Below are 16,748 nucleotides of genomic sequence, written 5' to 3' on the forward strand. Positions count from 1 at the left end.
GTGGCAGATACTGAGCAGGTTGAGCTAGCTGCGTATCAATTGAAGGATGTTGCTAGAACATGATTCGACCAGTAGAAAGAGGGCAGAGCTGAGAATGCACCACCTGCGAGTTGGGCCCGTTTTGAGGAAACTTTCTTGGGGCATTTCTTTCCTCGAGAGTTGAGGGAGGCCAAGGTACGTGAGTTCCTCACACTTAAGCAGGAGTTTTTGAGTGTCCAAGAGTACAGTCTGAAGTTCACACAATTATCCCGCTATGCTCCGGAGATGGTGGCGGATATGAGAAATAGAATGAGCTTGTTTGTTGCTGGGCTGTCTCGGTTGTCAAGTAAGGAAGGTAGGGCTGCAATGCTTATCGGGGACATGGACATATCCAGGTTAATGGTCTACGTACAACAGGTTGAGGATGAGAAGCTGAGGGACAGAGAAGAGTTCAGAAGTAAGAGAGTCAAAACCGGTAATGAGTCCGGGCAGCAGAAAGGTAATTCAAACCGTTCCTCTTTTCAGCAAAGGCAAAACGGACCTGCTCCATCATCTACTAGAGCACCTGCACCCAGATACAAAGGTGAATTTAATGGCCAGAATTCGAAGGACTTCAAGGCTAGACCAGCACAGTCCTCAGGTAGTGTGGCACAATGAAGTAGTTTGTTTCCTATATGTGCTAGGTGTGGTAGAACCCACCCGGGTAAGTGTCGGGATGGCCAGACAGGTTGTTTTAAGTGTGGACAAGAGGGTCACTTCATGAAGAAGTGTCCTAAGAATAAGCAAAGTAGCGGAAATTTGGGCAGTAGGTCCCAATCCTCTTCAGTTGCTCCTCCAGACAGGGCGGCACCTAGAGGAGCTACTTCTAGTACATGCGGAGGAGCAAATCGCCTCCATGCAATCACCAGTCGTCATGAGCAAGAGAACTCTCCAAATGTTGTCACCGGTATGATTAAAGTCTTTGCTTTTGATGTGTATGCTTTGCTAGACCCAGAAGCAAGTTTATCTTTTGTGACTCCTTATGTTGCAAGTAAGTTTGATGTTCTTCCTGAAAGACTTTGTGAACCCTTTTGTGTTTCTACACCTGTTGGGGAGTCTATTCTAGCAGAAAGAGTCTATCGTGATTGTCCTGTTTCTATCAATCACAAGAGCACCATGGTTGATTTGATTGAGTTAGACATGGTAGATTTCGATGTCATTCTAGGTATGGATTGGCTTCATGCTTGTTATGCATCGATATATTGTAGAACTCGAGTGGTCAAGTTTCAGTTTCCAAGTGAGCCGGTCATAGAGTGGAGAAATAGTTCAATAGTGCCTAAGGGTCGTTTCATTTCGTACCTTAAGGCAAGAAAGTTAGTTTCAAAGGGTTGTATCTATCACTTAGTCCGAGTTCATGACTCTAGTGTTGAGATACCTCTTTTTCAGTCAATTCATGTAGTAAGAGAGTTTCCAGAAGTTTTTCCTGATGATCTACCCGGAATTCCTCCTGAGAGAGAAATAGATTTCGGCATAGATCTCATTCCAGATACTCGTCCTATCTCTATTCCGCCATATAGAATGGCACCAGCAGAGTTGAAAGAGTTGAAAGAGCAGTTGAAAGATCTCCTAGAAAAGGGTTTCATTCGACCGAGTGTCTCACCTTGGGGTGCTCCGGTTTTGTTTGTGAGGAAGAAAGATGGTTCCCTTAGGATGTGTATAGATTACCGCCAGTTGAATAAGGTTACCATCAAGAACAAATACCCTCTTCCGAGGATTGATGATTTTTTCGATCAGCTTCAGGGTGCCACTTGTTTTTCGAAGATTGACCTCAGATCAGGCTATCATCAGTTAAGAGTAAGAGAGTGTGATGTTCCAAAGACAACTTTCAGGACCCGGTACGGTCATTATGAGTTTTTAGTCATGTCATTTGGTTTGACAAATGCACCGGTAGCTTTCATGGACCTGATGAATAGAGTCTTCAAACCTTATTTAGATACGTCTGTTATCGTCTTCATTGATGACATACTAGTTTATTCAAGGAATTAAGAAGATCATGCTAATCATCTCAGAACAGTTCTTCAGACTCTGAAAGACAAGGAGTTGTATGCCAAGTTCTTTAAGTGTGAGTTTTGGCTTAAGTCTGTGGCGTTCTTAGGCCACATTGTGTCCGGTGATGGAATTAAAGTTGACACTCGAAAAATTGAGGCAGTGCAGAATTGGCCTAGACCCACATCTCCAACTGAAATTAGGAGTTTTTTGGGATTAGCTGGCTATTATAGAAGGTTTGTTGAAGGGTTCTCGTCTATTGCATCTCCTTTGACAAAGTTGACTCAGAAGACAATGAAATTTCAATGGTCTGAAGCTTGTGAGAAAAGCTTTCAGGAATTGAAACAGAGGTTGATTACAGCTACAGTTTTGACGTTACCAGAAGGTACTCAAGGTTTTGTGGTGTATTGTGATGCATCTAGAATTGGTTTGGGTTGTGTCTTAATGCAAAATGGCAAGGTTATAGCTTATGCCTCCAGACAGTTATAAGTTCACGAGAAGAATTACCCAACCCATGACTTAGAGTTAGCGGCGGTGGTGTTTGCTTTGAAGATATGGTGTCATTACTTGTATGGTGTGCATGTCGACATATTCACTGATCACAAGAGCCTTCAATATGTGTTTACTTAGAAAGAGCTTAATCTCAGACAGAGGAGGTGGTTAGAATTACTCAAGGACTATGACCTGAGTATTCTCTACCACCCAGGTAAGGCTAATGTTGTTGCTGATTCTTTGAGCAGGTTGTCTATGGGTAGCACCGCCCATATTGAAGAAGGAAGGAGAGAGTTAGCAAAAGATATGCACAGACTGGCATGTCTGGGAGTCAGACTTACAGATTCCGCAGAAGGAGGAATAGAAGTGACGAGCAGGGGCCGAGTTATCACTAGTGTCAGAAGTGAAAGAGAAACAAGATCAAGATCCCATTTTGCTTGAGTTGAAGGCAAATGTTCAAAAGCAAAGAGTATTAGCTTTTGAACAAGGGGGAGATGGTGTTTTGAGATATCAAGGTAGATTGTGCGTACCTATGGTAGATGGACTCCAAGAGAGGATTATGGAGGAAGCTCACAGCTCCAGATATTTTATTCATCCGGGTTCCACCAAGATGTATCGTGATTTGCGTGAAGTCTATTGGTGGAATGGCATGAAGAAGGGCATTGCAGAGTTTGTTGCTAAGTGTCTAAATTGCCAACAAGTGAAAGTTGAACACCAAAGGCCCGGTGGTTTAGCTCAGAGGATAGAACTTCCAGAATGGAAGTGGGAGATGATCAATATGAATTTCATCACAGGGTTGCCAAGGTCTCGCAGACAGCATGATTCTATTTGGGTGATTGTCGACAGAATGACAAAGTCAGCCCATTTTCTACCGGTAAAGACTACCAATTCAGTAGAAGATTATGCCAAGCTGTATGTTCAAGAGATCGTGAGACTTCACAGAGTCCCAATCTCTATTATTTCGGATAGAGGTGCACAGTTCACTGCACAGTTCTAGAAATCGTTTCAGAAAGGCTTGGGTTTGAAGGTGAACTTGAGTACTGCCTTTCATCCTCAGACTGATGGGCAAGCAAATCGTACTATTCAGACTCTAGAAGATATGTTGAGAGCTTGTGTGATCGATTTCAAAGGCAATTGGGATGATCACCTACCTCTCATTGAGTTTGCCTACAATAATAGTTATCACTCTAGCATCTAGATGGCTCCATACGAAGCTCTTTATGGGAGAAGATGTAGATCTCATATTGGATTGTTTGAAGTTGGTGAAGCACAGTTGATAGGACCAGATTTAGTTCACCAAGCTATGGAGAAGGTGAAAGTGATTTAAGGAAGGTTGAAAACGGCACAGAGTTGCCAGAAATCCTACACTGATGTTAGGAGAAGGGTGTTAGAGTTTGAAGTAGATGATTGGGTTTATTTGAAGGTTTCACCGATGAAGGGGGTTATGAGGTTTGGTAAGAAGGGGAAACTTAGTCCCCAATATATTGGACCTTACCGCATAGCCAAGAGAATTGGCAATGTTGCTTATGAGTTGGAGTTACCACAGGAACTAAAAGCGGTTCATCCAGTATTTCACATCTCCATGTTGAAGAAGTGCATAGGCGATCCTTCATTGATCCTACCGACTGGAAGTATTAAGATCAAGGATAACTTATCTTATGAGGAGGTGCCTATTCAGATTTTAGATCGTCAAGTTCGTAGGTTGAGAACAAAAGATGTAGCCTCAGTAAAGGTCCTATGGAGGAACCAATTTGTTGAGGAAGCTACTTGGGAAGCCGAAGAGGACATGAAGAAGAGATATCCACATCTCTTTGAATCCGGAGGAAACACAGATTAAGGTACTAATTTCCTTCTTAGTGCTCTTTTAATTATAATGAGCATGTTGTGGTTGTCGTTGTGTTTGCATAGTTGCTTGTTGGGTGTTTGAGTTGTTGTTGCACCCTTAGCCTTGTAAGAGTAACCTCATTCGAGGACGAATGTTCCCAAGGGGGAGATATTGTAACATCTGGTAAGTTGAAATAACTAAGAAAAGGCTTAGAATTGGAAATTTTTAATTTTTGGAAGGAATTTGAAAATCTGGAAAATTTTGGCCAAGTGTGGAAAAAAAATGAATTTTTGGCCAACTTTGAGCAGTCATAACTTCCATCTCAGGATGATTTAGGAGTATTTCCAGTTATGGTTGTGAAGCTTGTGGAGTGATCTTTCCAACGCCACCGAGTTTGCTCAATTCCGAGTTTGTATGAGTGAGTTATGCCTTTTAGAAGTTGGGCAGTTGGCAGGGAAATCTGTCCGGAAAATTAAGGGCATTTTGGTCTTTTCCCTAGCTATTTCTTTTGAGGTTATATTGTTGAGTTAGGCTGATACTTGGATAATTTTGTTCCATTTTAAGAGAGTGAAAGCTAGGGTTGAGAGTGAAGAAGAGAAGAAGAAGAGAAGAAGGAGAAGAAGAAGAGAAAAAGAGGAGATCAACTAGTTTCCGTCAAAGTTCCGTCGTGGAAATCGTCGGGGTGATCCCTATCAAGGTATGTGAGTTATTTGTGTGGGTTGATCCTTTCCCCCACACACCAAGCTCATTTTATGATTTGAGAAAGGATTGGATATGTCGTTGAAGTTGTTAGTTGTTGTTGATGTTGTTGATTGTGTTGTTGAAGTTCTTGTTGGTTGTGAGACATGATTTGGTTGTGTTCTTGAGTTGAAATCTATTGTATGTTGAGATATTGATGATCCCTAGTGTTTGGGGTTAAATCCACTGAAGTAAGGATGGTTTAGAGTTGAAGAAAAAGGGGAGAAAAGTCGAGTTTTCTGGGCAAGGGGTCGGCGCGTCGCGCCCCAAAAGGGGCTCTGAGGTTTTCCCCTTGGGGCGGCGCGCCACTCAGAGCGCCAGCAGGTGACCTCTGACCTTCGAGGGCTGGCAGCGCCTTGCAGAGTTCCAAGGGCGCCAAGTTTCCCCCATTCTTTCACACTTTCTCATGCATGTTCCTAGGTATTATACCTATGTTTCCTAGCTGTTTCCAACGCTCAAATGTACATTTAAACCTCCCGAACTCATCTATAAACATGTGATTATATGTCTTGAATTCAAGGCGAGTTAGTATCAAAGTCAAGGGAAGTTAGAATCAAGTCAAGAAGTAAGTTCAAGCAAGTCTTTAAAGCTTTTCAAGAGTCGTTATTGAACATCTTAACGTCGCTTCAAGTTTTAGGTCAAGTAAAGAGTTTAGAGTTCCAAGTTAAGTAAAGAGTTTCAAGACAAGAAAAGGGTATAGGGTCTCAATCTAAGTAAAGAGTCTCAAGTTTCAAGCTAAGACAAGAGCATAAAGTCGCGTCCATTTCTCCAAAGTTATTAGAGAACTATGTACTTCCCAAAGGAGTCTCTAAATGTTTTTACATTTAAGTAAGAAAGGAACCATGTTTTCCAAAAGAGCTTTTGGGCTAAGTTTTGAGTAATTATCTCAATCAAAGAAAGAAGTTAATTTAAAAGCATGAGCCAAAGTATTTTTGGGAGTAGTATTGAGCACCGAATTGGGGACACGAGTTCATATTAACTTAACTCTCCATAAGAACCATGCGCCAACATGGGACTTGACGTATCATTCTTTTTAAATGATCACGTAAGATTAGGCTAGTGGATCCACTAAGCAAAAGTAAGGTCCTATATCACGGCAAGGTATAGGATGGTCCTCGAGCAACGTGAGGTAAGACGTTGTATCATCACTAGGGCTCATAGTGGTGGTTGTCGGTTAAAGAACCTCCCACAAAGGTTATATTACTTTAAATAATTAAAGTTGAGTTTGTTATTATTTTATCATTAACGAGTTAAGTTGTTTACACTATTTTACAAGCTAATTATGTATTGCATGTGTCTTATTGCTTTACATATTTGAGTTTAGTTGTTCATGAGTCAAACAGAGTCAAGGTAAGTGTTCTCTTGTACTCCGTTCAAGCTTAAGTTGTGGTTCAGCTTTCCAGCTCGCATACTCGTACATTCCATGTACTGATGTCAGTTGGCCTGCATCTTGTTATGATTTAGCTACACGTACCCCGAATCAGCATCCTGCACGTCGTTGATCTAGCTGAGCACTCCAGAGTCAGTGGTGAGCCTCCTTGCATTCCGGAGGACTCAATTATTTTGTGTACTTAGTTTTGTTCTATTAGGGTGTTGCGGGGTCTGTCCCAACATCCATCTCAGTATATGAGAGGCTTCATAGACAGTCAGTCAGTTAGTTTTGAGTCTCTCTTCTATGTATATATGTAAATATCTATTTTGAGATTCGAGATGCCCTTGTGGCTAGACTCTTATAAGTTAAGTTGTTGTGTAAACTTGCATTACTTTAAGTTATTCTGTTGAGTTAGGCTTCTGCTGAGTGAAGAAAGTCAGGCCAAGGGTTCACTTGGGGCCAGCAATGGTCTGCGAGTGCCGGTCCCGCCCAGGGTGTAGGCTCGGGGCGTGAAAGTTTCTCTCATGGGTCTTCAACTGCCTAGAAGCATATGCAATCACCTTATCCTTCTGCATCAGAACACCACCTAACCTGACTCTAGAAGTATCATAATAAACAGTGAAGTCCACACCCTTTTCGGGTAAAGTCAAAATAGGAGTCGAAGTCAACAAGGTCTTGAGCTTTTGAAAGCTCTTCTCACACTCATCAGACCATTGAAAACTCACACTCTGCCGAGTCAATCTAGTCAAAGGAGATGCAACCCCACATACTCTTCACATTATTCCACTGAAGCTCACAATATCATTATTAACAAAATATCATAATCACTTAGACCATTTACCTTACTCTCATATCGTCACTAGTATCAAAGTCTTCTTAGCAAACACATTGTCACCTCCAAAAATTTTGAACTATGGCTCCCTCACTTTCCAAGCATTTCATGACAGATACGGTCCCCTCCTAAGGTTGATAGCACTAATTTCAAATCTTATAGTACCTTCCAATTAAGATCTCTATTAAATCACCCCACAGTCAAGTTCATGCAAACTTTCACATACCATTTTTCAACTACCATTCCGTATCATCACAAACCTCATGCCAAAACTCAGAGAAATCCTTAGTCACTCCAATAATTATATATACTATAAGCTCATAACCTCTATTCACCAATGTCTATGTAACGCATCATAACAATGTGTGTAGTCCCATCAATAGAGTCGGCTGACTCCCCTTGAAATCCTCAATAACCATGTAGAACTATAGGTCCATACCTTTGTGCATCCATAAGTCATCTACCATAACTTGAACAATCTAGCCCCACACAACAACGCAAAATCTTCCACGCATCTCCATTTGTCACCCAAACAAAAATCCAATCTCCATAAAGTCGCTAATAAACTCCTAGTAAATCTGTGCCGAACTAGTTCACAGATTTACAAAGGGTAGTGTGAACAAATATTTATTGTGCCTTATCGGAAAGATCACAACTCTTTGGAAAAGTTACAACCCTTCGGAAAGGTCACAACCTTTCATAAAAGTCACAACTTTCATAAAAGTTGCAACTTTTCATAAAAGTCGCAACTTTTCATAAAGTTAACAACTTTTCATGAAAGTTGCCACTTTTCATGAAAGTAACAACTCTTCATATTTATTTCACACCTTTTAAAATCCAACAATGTGTACTTCATATATCAATTCAAAGCTCTAATAAATGACATTGACCTTCAATCTATATTGTACCACTCCTAGACCAAAAAAAATATCAAATCACCAAAGGTAAAGTAAGATTATGGAGAAATGGTAGATTAATGCATGCAACAATGCAAGTATACATAAGATTAAAGGAGAACCATTCACAATTCCAAAATTAAAAAGAAAATTCTCAAGGTATAACTGTTATATATACATCTGAGCCAACTAACTCACGTAGTTTGGCCCAATATTTCATTCTGGTACCAGTTGGTTAAACTAAGTTTGGCCTAATATTCCTATCTGGCGATCAATTGCTTAAGTAAGTTAAAAGGGGGGCTGATATTTATACATATGGAAGATTTGGTGGAGGCTTACTTTGTAATATGGTGGTGATGGTTGTGAAGGTTTCTGAGAAGAGGGAAAGACTATTTTTGAAAATAAATAAATTAAAAGGAAATCATAGTTTGTGATGGCTCCACGTAGGCGGGCCTAGGATTCTCTTTATTTATATATATATATGATTTTCATTCAAAAGATATTCAGGTCAAATACTATAAGCATTTGGTGACTCACAATTTACCTCATATTTTAATTGTAAAAGTTCATATTTAATGTTCTAAAAGGATAACGTCTATGACATGCATGGAACATGAAAGATCAATCAGTTACAATTGCAATAATCCCTTAAAAAGAATATGAGCAAATGTCATAATAAGGAGACAACATGCTCTTAATAATCATATGTCATAACACTTCATGATCCTCAAGAGAGGTTTTGGTATCTAAAAATAATGAAATGATGAGATCTCAATTAGTTATGTCTCATTATGAATCGATACAAAATGATATCTCATTGACGATGTCTTTGATATGATGTAATGCACAATATTATAAAAGATTGTGAGGATTTGTGTTCTACGACATAAAGCTCTATATGACTTGCAGTGGAGACACCAGGAGATGTCATGCCTTAAATGTTAATGGATATTATCACTCGAATGATACATCTTGATAAGTATAAAGCTTATTTGACATGCAGTTTAGACACCAGAAGATGTCATGCTTTAAATATTAATGGATATTGTCACTCGACAGATTTTATAAGAAAATTTTCAAAGGATTCAAAATACCCAAAGCATTTACAAGTTTTTGAAAGCTTTCTCATAATTCTTATATGAGATAAATCAAGTAAAGGGAGATATGACCCGAAGTGTGACACTAAAAGTACCAACAATCTTATATGAAGACAATGTTGCATGTATAGCCCAATTAAAAGGTGACTATATAAAAAGAAAACAAAACAAAACATATTTCATCAAAATTATTCTTCACTCATGATCTCCAAAAGAATAGTAATATTGATGTCCAACAAGTGTGTTCAAATGATAATCCTGCAAATTGATTCACCAATTACCTATCAACTTCAACACATGAGAAGATGATAATACAAGATTGGAATGCGAAAACTTGAATAAATAAATCGTGATCTTCATCAGAGAAAGTATAATACGCACTGTACTCTTTTATTCTTTAATAAAAAAAAAATTCATCGAGTTTTATAATAAGATTTTTAATGAGGTAACACTCAAGGCGTTTTATGAGAGGGCAAAAAACTTATGTATACAACTTAATAATTTTAATTACATGAATATAGCAATACTTTTTTTTTCAATTGAATAGCAATATTTTTTTTTTCAAAACTGGAATTCTTATTTTAAAAAAAATTAAAAACTTTTTCAGCCACAATTATCCATATCCCTTAAATTTCTCTAATTATTTTACTTTCCCTGATTTACTCCAATTTGTTATATATCATATCCCATAAAGAAAGGTTTCCTACAAAAATAAAACTTCTCTTCCAAATTAAGATCAACGATCAAATATGCAGACCAATAATTTTTCAATTTTAATTCATCACAGTGGATGTTGGGACTCATCAGGTAATCTTTTTGGCAGTAATTCCTTTGGTTTTGTCGAATTTGGTAGAATATACATTCATAAAATTTTGGTTAATGTTCTGGTGCAACTGTAAAAGGTTTAATTATTAAATAGGTATTAAGATTTAGCAATTGTTTGTGGAATATTATTAGGATTTTCACATAATCTGTGTTTTAATTCTTTTTGGTATTTATTCGTGTTTTATATTAACGTTTTTGGTGTAATACAACAACATCATATGATTTTTGTTGTAATATGATGAGTCGAATAAGTTTTTTATAATTTTTTTTAGGTTAATTGGTATGTTGCATGCCGAATGTTAACAAATTTTATCAATAGTTTCTTTTGGTATGTGATATGGTGTACACATACCAACTTAAAGTTAAATTTCAGGTACATATTTTTGTGTATTTAGTTGTATTATTTGATATATAAAATCTAACTTCAAAAAAAATAATTAGTTTTTTGGTGTATTTTATTTATCCGAATTGGTGTAGATAATAATTTAAAAATTGGTCATATGTGATCATTTACTTAATCTGGTATGTTTGTTTCTATAAATTGGTGGTAAATTAATACTCTAATCAATGTGTTGGTGTATTTTTGGGTTAAATGTCAGATTACTTTTGGTACGTCGATTGGTGTAATACATTGTATGGTTTAACTGATTGTGTGAATTACCACAAATTGATTTAGGTATGTGATGTGGTAAATGACACCAAAATAATACTCTGATGTATGAGTTGGTGTATTTATTGGTCTAATATATAATACCATAATTTCAAAATAGGTTGTTGTTGTTATTCAACAATTCAGAGTTTTTTTTGTTTCTGGGGTATTTTTTCTTTGGTTTGTTTTGTATGGTTTGTAAGTTAGGAGTAGAAACCAGTTTTATTGATTATGGTTTTTGGTAAGTTAATTGGTAAAATATCGTTAAGTTATTTGGTGAATGTGATAGTTTTTAATTTGTGAACATAATGGTCTGCCAGTTTGGTGTAATTCAGATATTATTAGTGTCATTCAGAGTGGTGTTTTTTGGTACATAATGATGATTTGCAAATTAATTGTATGTTGGTTGAATATTTTAGATTGATAAGGTATTTGGTGTGATTCTGATTTTGGTGTCATTCATAGTGGTGCTTTTTTAGTACATAATGATGGTGTACATATGCAGTTGCAGCTATCAGATACAGAAACAAACACCGCGAAGATTATTGTTTCTCCTATTATAGTAGGGGTGGGCATAAATACCGAAAAACTGAAAAACCGAACCGAACCGAACCGAATTATTTCGGTTTTTCGGTGTCGGTTCTTCGGTGTTTCGGTTCGGTGTCGGTTCTTTATTTTTGGAAGTTCGGTTCTTCGGTTCGGAGTTCGGTGCAAGGGTCCCAAAACTACGGTGCACCGAAGAACCGAAGTTTTATTAAATAAATTTTAAATTAAATTATATTACTTAATTAGTTAATAATGTGAGTCATGTGACCCATTTCAATTTTTATATGACAAAGTAATAAAACACAGTAAAGTGAACCCTAAAGCCCCAAATTCTAAAGTCTAAATAAACTAAACAAAAGTTCAATTCAACTCATCAATTGAAAAGCGCCGACCGCTGTGTCCCGTGACTTCAGTAATCAATCTTCAGTCTTCACTCTTCTCGCCTCAGACCATCGCCGGCGGCCGACGCCAAAAAATGGTACGTATTTCTTGGACCATCGTTGTTGATTTCATTTATAGTTACTTGGGCATGAACTTGCTGCCCTTTATGAAGAATAGAACCAAGATTTTTTGTAGAATTTGTGCAAGATTGCAAAATTGGAGCTATTTTCGATGCTAAAACTTCTTCTGTGTTGTGAAAAACTGAATCTTGGATGAAAGGGGAATTGGGTTTTGGAGAAAGTGCAGCAGGCAGCAGCGACAAATCTTTCTTTTGCTCACTACTTTAGTTTTTTTTTTTTTTGCAGATGGAGAATGACAATAGAATTGTTGTTGGTGGTTCAAGTGATGACTTACCTAATAATAACAATGATAGCAATGACAATAACTCACTTGACAGTGGCAGTGTTGGCACCCAACCTAAAAAGAAAAGAAAAGAAATAGCACCAAGATCCAAAGTTTGGAATCATTTTGATAAGGTTGTTGAGAATGGTATGTGTGGAGCGAAGTGCAGGTATTGTCACCAATTTCATACATATACTTCCATTAATGGTACAACTGCATTGAACCAACACTTAGCAAGGTGCTCTATTTATAAGTCTATTATTGAAACTACTTCTCAATCCAAGATAAATTTCTCGTCTACTAATGCACGTGCACCACTTTGGAAATTTGAACAAGAAGTAGTTAGGAAGGCTTTAGTTGAAATGATAATTATGGATGAACTACCTTTTGATTTTGTAGAAAAGGAAGGTTTTAAAAAGTTTATGAGTCAAGCCCAACCTCTATTTAGAATTCCTTCTCGTAGAACAATAACAAGGGATTGCTATGCACTTTATAGTGAACTAAGATACAATCTGAAAAAGTCTTTTAGAGAAATACAACCAAAGATTTGCCTCACCACTGATACATGGACCTCATTGCAAAGAATAAATTACATGTGTTTGACTGCTCATTTCATTGACAGAAATTGGGTGTTGCATAAGAGAATACTAAATTTTTGCCCCATCTCTAGTCATAAGGGTGAACAAATGGCAGAGGCTATTGGTAATTGCTTGCTTGATTGGAACTTGGATAATGTGTTTTCTGTTACCGTTGACAATGCTTCTTCAAATAGTGTTATGATTACAGAACTATCTAAGCAGTTAGATATGTGGGGAACGAACATAATGGAGGGCAATCATCTTCATATGAGATGTATGGCTCACATACTTAACCTAATTGTGCAAGAAGGTTTGAAGGAAATTGATATTTCTGTCAAACGGGTTAGGCAAATGGTGAGGTATGTTAGATCATCTCTGGCAAGAACAAGAAACTTTGTGAAATGTTGTGAAGTCCAAAAGATAGATTGTAGTAAAACATTGTCGCTAGATGTGCCTACTAGGTGGAATTCTACCTACTTGATGTTGGAAGCGACACAAAACTTTGAAAAGGCCTTTGATAGGTTTGATCTTTTTGATGAACATTTTAAAACTTATCTATCTACTCATATTTGTGAAGATGGAAGTATTGCTGGTACACTTGCATGTGATGATTGGGCAAATGTGAGAAGTGTAGTAAAATTTCTTGAAAAATTTTATGAGCTTACAATAAAGGTTTCAGGTTCACATTATGTTACATCTAGTGTTCATTTTGAGGATATATGTGAGCTTGATGTATACTTAAAATTGTGTCTTACAAGTGAAGATCTTAATTTGAAAAATATGGCTGATGGGATGATAAAGAAGTTCAAGAAATATTGGGGTACTCCTGATAAGATGAACTCAATGATTTATATTGCTTCTGTGTTAGATCCTCGCAATAAATTTGTGTATGTTAGCTTTGGACTTGAAGAACTATTTGGGGAGGAAAACGGAAAGAAAGTAGATAAACAAGTGAAGGCTTATATGGAAACTTTGTTTGAAGATTATTTAAGAAAATATTCAAAAGAATCTCAATATCAATCATCTCCATCTAGATCTACTTTATCGGATTTATCTGATTCATCTAGCTCTTGTTCTCAAAATTCGAGAACAAAAGCTTTGAGAACTAAGCTTCACATGAAGAAACAAAAGGAAAATAGTGGAAGTGGGGCTGCTAAGTCAGAGTTGGAGAGATACCTTAAAGAAGATCAAGAGCCTAAACATGATGATTTTGATGTTTTAAGTTGGTGGAAAGTTAATGCTCCAAGATTTCCTATTCTTTCAGAGTTAGCTCGTGATGTATTGGCTATTCCAATTTCAAGTGTCGCATCGGAATGTGCATTTAGTACCGGTGGGCGTATTCTTGATCGATTCAGAAGTTCTTTGACTCCTAAATGTGTGCAATCTCTTGTTTGTGCTCAAGATTGGCTTAGAAAAGAGCCTAATTCTATTTGTGTGGAAGAAAGTTTGGAATATCTTGAGAAACTTGAACTTGGTGAGTTTTCATATTGTTTGTGTGTTGTAAAACTAATCTACTTATTTATGTTGCTTGACATTTGTTTAAATTATCTTTAGAAATGGCAAACAATGGAAGGGATTCTTGCATTGTTGACGTATGATAACAATTTGCTCTTTTTCTATTAATGGTGAGTTTCAATACTTTATTTGTTTGATATAAGATATCGTTTTGAATCTTAAAATATTCTGACTTCTATCTAAGTTTCTTCCTTTTGGTTTAATTTTTTTATTAGGTTCAAGTTCAACCATATCTCCTAAAGCTCGCTCATTTGTTTTGATTTTGAAAACATTGTGTGGTGGTTCAAGACAACAAAGAAGGGTGTTGTGACTTGTGACTGTGTTTACTGTTTTGTGGTGTTTTAAGTTTTGTGATTTATGTTTTAGAAACATTTGGAAAGTCTGGTAGTGTTGTCTGCCATTGCTACTTTGCTTGTAAAAAAAATAGTTGTTGCCTTTTGGCTGGAGCCTTGATGTTAGCAGGCAACAACTATACAAAATTTGCATTGATGTTATTTTGTTGGCTGGCCGCTGGAGTAGCTAACTAGCTACACAGATTTATTTTGTTGCATTGATGTTATTTTGTTGGTTGGCCACAGGAGCAGCTATACAAATTTATTTTGTTGCATTGATTTGTTGCATTGATGTTAGTTTGTTGGATGTTAACTGGATGTGCTCAGCCTCATGTTTTGAATGTGTTGAAATTTGAATCGTGTATCCAAAGAGATAGTGTTGTTTGATGGTGTTGTGTTTTTTTTTTAAAAAAATGTGTGGACACTGGACAAGTCTTTGTAGACCTGGACAGCCTCATGTTTTGAATGTTTGTTGATTGCCTGATGGCTGATTCTGTCGCATATTGTTGGCTGGCTGCTGGAGTAGCAACATGGCATCTATGCTATAAACAATTTATCATATTGAAAAACTATTAACATTTTATCATATTCCCTCTTTATTTTTATTCACACCGAAAAACCGATTTAAAAACACAGAACTAAACCGAACCGAAGTAGAAAAAACCGAACCGAACCGATCTAGTTTGGTATGAACTATGGTGCACACTTTTCTAAAACCGAATACCGAAGAACCGAACCAAAATTTGATTAAACCGAACCGAAGAACCGAACGCCCACCCCTATATTATAGTAATAAGAATTTTCAAGATACTTATGCAATTCGAATAGAACCATTGCCTTGCGAAAGCACTTGGAATATTCCATCGCATATTTTGGAAGAGGTAATGCTACCACCAATTGCAAGAAACAACCAGGCAGACCACCAAGTAACGACCAGAAGAAGGGATTCAACGATGGAAAATACAAGAGGAGTAAAGTCACTTGTAGTAAATGTGGTACATCAGGGCATAACAAAAAGACTTGCCTTAAATTTGCTTATCAGAATTAACATTGTTGTATTATTCTCAATTATTATTGTTGATGTTTTCTTCCAACAGTTCAGATTTTTTTAAAACTGATAAATGCACTTCTATCCAACTTTGGTTACTCTTGAATTGACATTTCTTTGGTATTCTTTTGTTTGGCATACATGTTTGGTATTCTCGTGTTTGTCATACAATGTTGCATTCTGGGTGACTTAGATAATTGACAACATGTTAAAAAAAATGCTATAACTTATGAGTGAATATTAGTGTAACATACAAATAAATCTAACACAATTGGTGTACTTATCGTGAAAAAAGAACATTGAATACAATTAAAGCTAGTTAAAGTGAGTGTTTGATTTATAATAGACATCATTAACGTAATAATTTGATATGATATTTGAATAATGCTAAATGATATTTAAAATACTGGTTGGTTGTACTATATAATACCTAGAACATACACAATTGGTATAGTTGTTCAAACACAAATAATGACAAAAATGGGTAAATATACTGGCTGATATTCTGGTAATATATACCAAAACATTGAAAATGCTAAAAAATGTTAAAAATAATGATTGGTTGTACTATATAATACCCAGAACATACACAATTGGTATGGTTGTTTAAACATACACAATTGGTATAGTTGTTTAAACACAAATAATAGTAAAAATGGATAAATATACTGGTTGATATTTTGGTAACATATACCAACCTAAAATATTGAATCTGAAAACCAGTACTTAAAGTAAAAGATTTTGGTTTGAATGAAATGTTGGTATTATATACCAACAACATACATAGAATCTTTTAATAACTACTTAAGATATAATATGTAATAATGCTGGTAAATAGTGTTTGACATGTTGGTAGTACATACCAATCTCACACATTGTTATACAATCTATACCAATCACACACAAATTATGTTGAAATGTTCTATTATAAACCAAACTCGGAGTCCTATTCATGACGAACTATGGTGAATCGGATGGTATAGATATGAACTGTAGTGAAAATTGTTCAACAAAGAATGTGGAAAGAAGAAGATGGAAGGGATAAAATTTTTGAACAGAAGAATATGGAAGGGCTTAGACGTTTGGCAGAAAATAAAAATGGTAAAACTTTCCTAGGAACTATAACTCTCCTATTGATAACAACACCAATTTTATTGGTAAAAATAAAAAGTTATATCAAAAAAGGAAAAAAATAAATATGATCCCTATAATAATC

The 16,748-nt window shown here is 36.5% G+C and overlaps 1 protein-coding gene across 1 annotated transcript; it reads left to right on the forward strand.

The window, feature by feature from the left end:
- Nucleotides 1-360: 360 nt before the first annotated feature.
- Nucleotides 361-14,235, forward strand: LOC125812252 (zinc finger BED domain-containing protein RICESLEEPER 2-like). Its single transcript, XM_049491772.1, has 5 exons — nucleotides 361-478; nucleotides 11,051-11,127; nucleotides 11,236-11,298; nucleotides 12,023-14,111; nucleotides 14,192-14,235. The coding sequence occupies exons 1-5, from the start codon at nucleotides 361-363 to the stop codon at nucleotides 14,233-14,235; spliced, it is 2,391 nt and encodes a 796-aa protein (XP_049347729.1).
- Nucleotides 14,236-16,748: the final 2,513 nt, after the last annotated feature.

The sequence above is a fragment of the Solanum verrucosum genome, unplaced genomic scaffold (assembly GCF_900185275.1).
Source record: "Solanum verrucosum unplaced genomic scaffold, falcon-dt-bn FXZP01000115.1, whole genome shotgun sequence".
Classification (NCBI taxonomy): domain Eukaryota; kingdom Viridiplantae; phylum Streptophyta; class Magnoliopsida; order Solanales; family Solanaceae; genus Solanum; species Solanum verrucosum.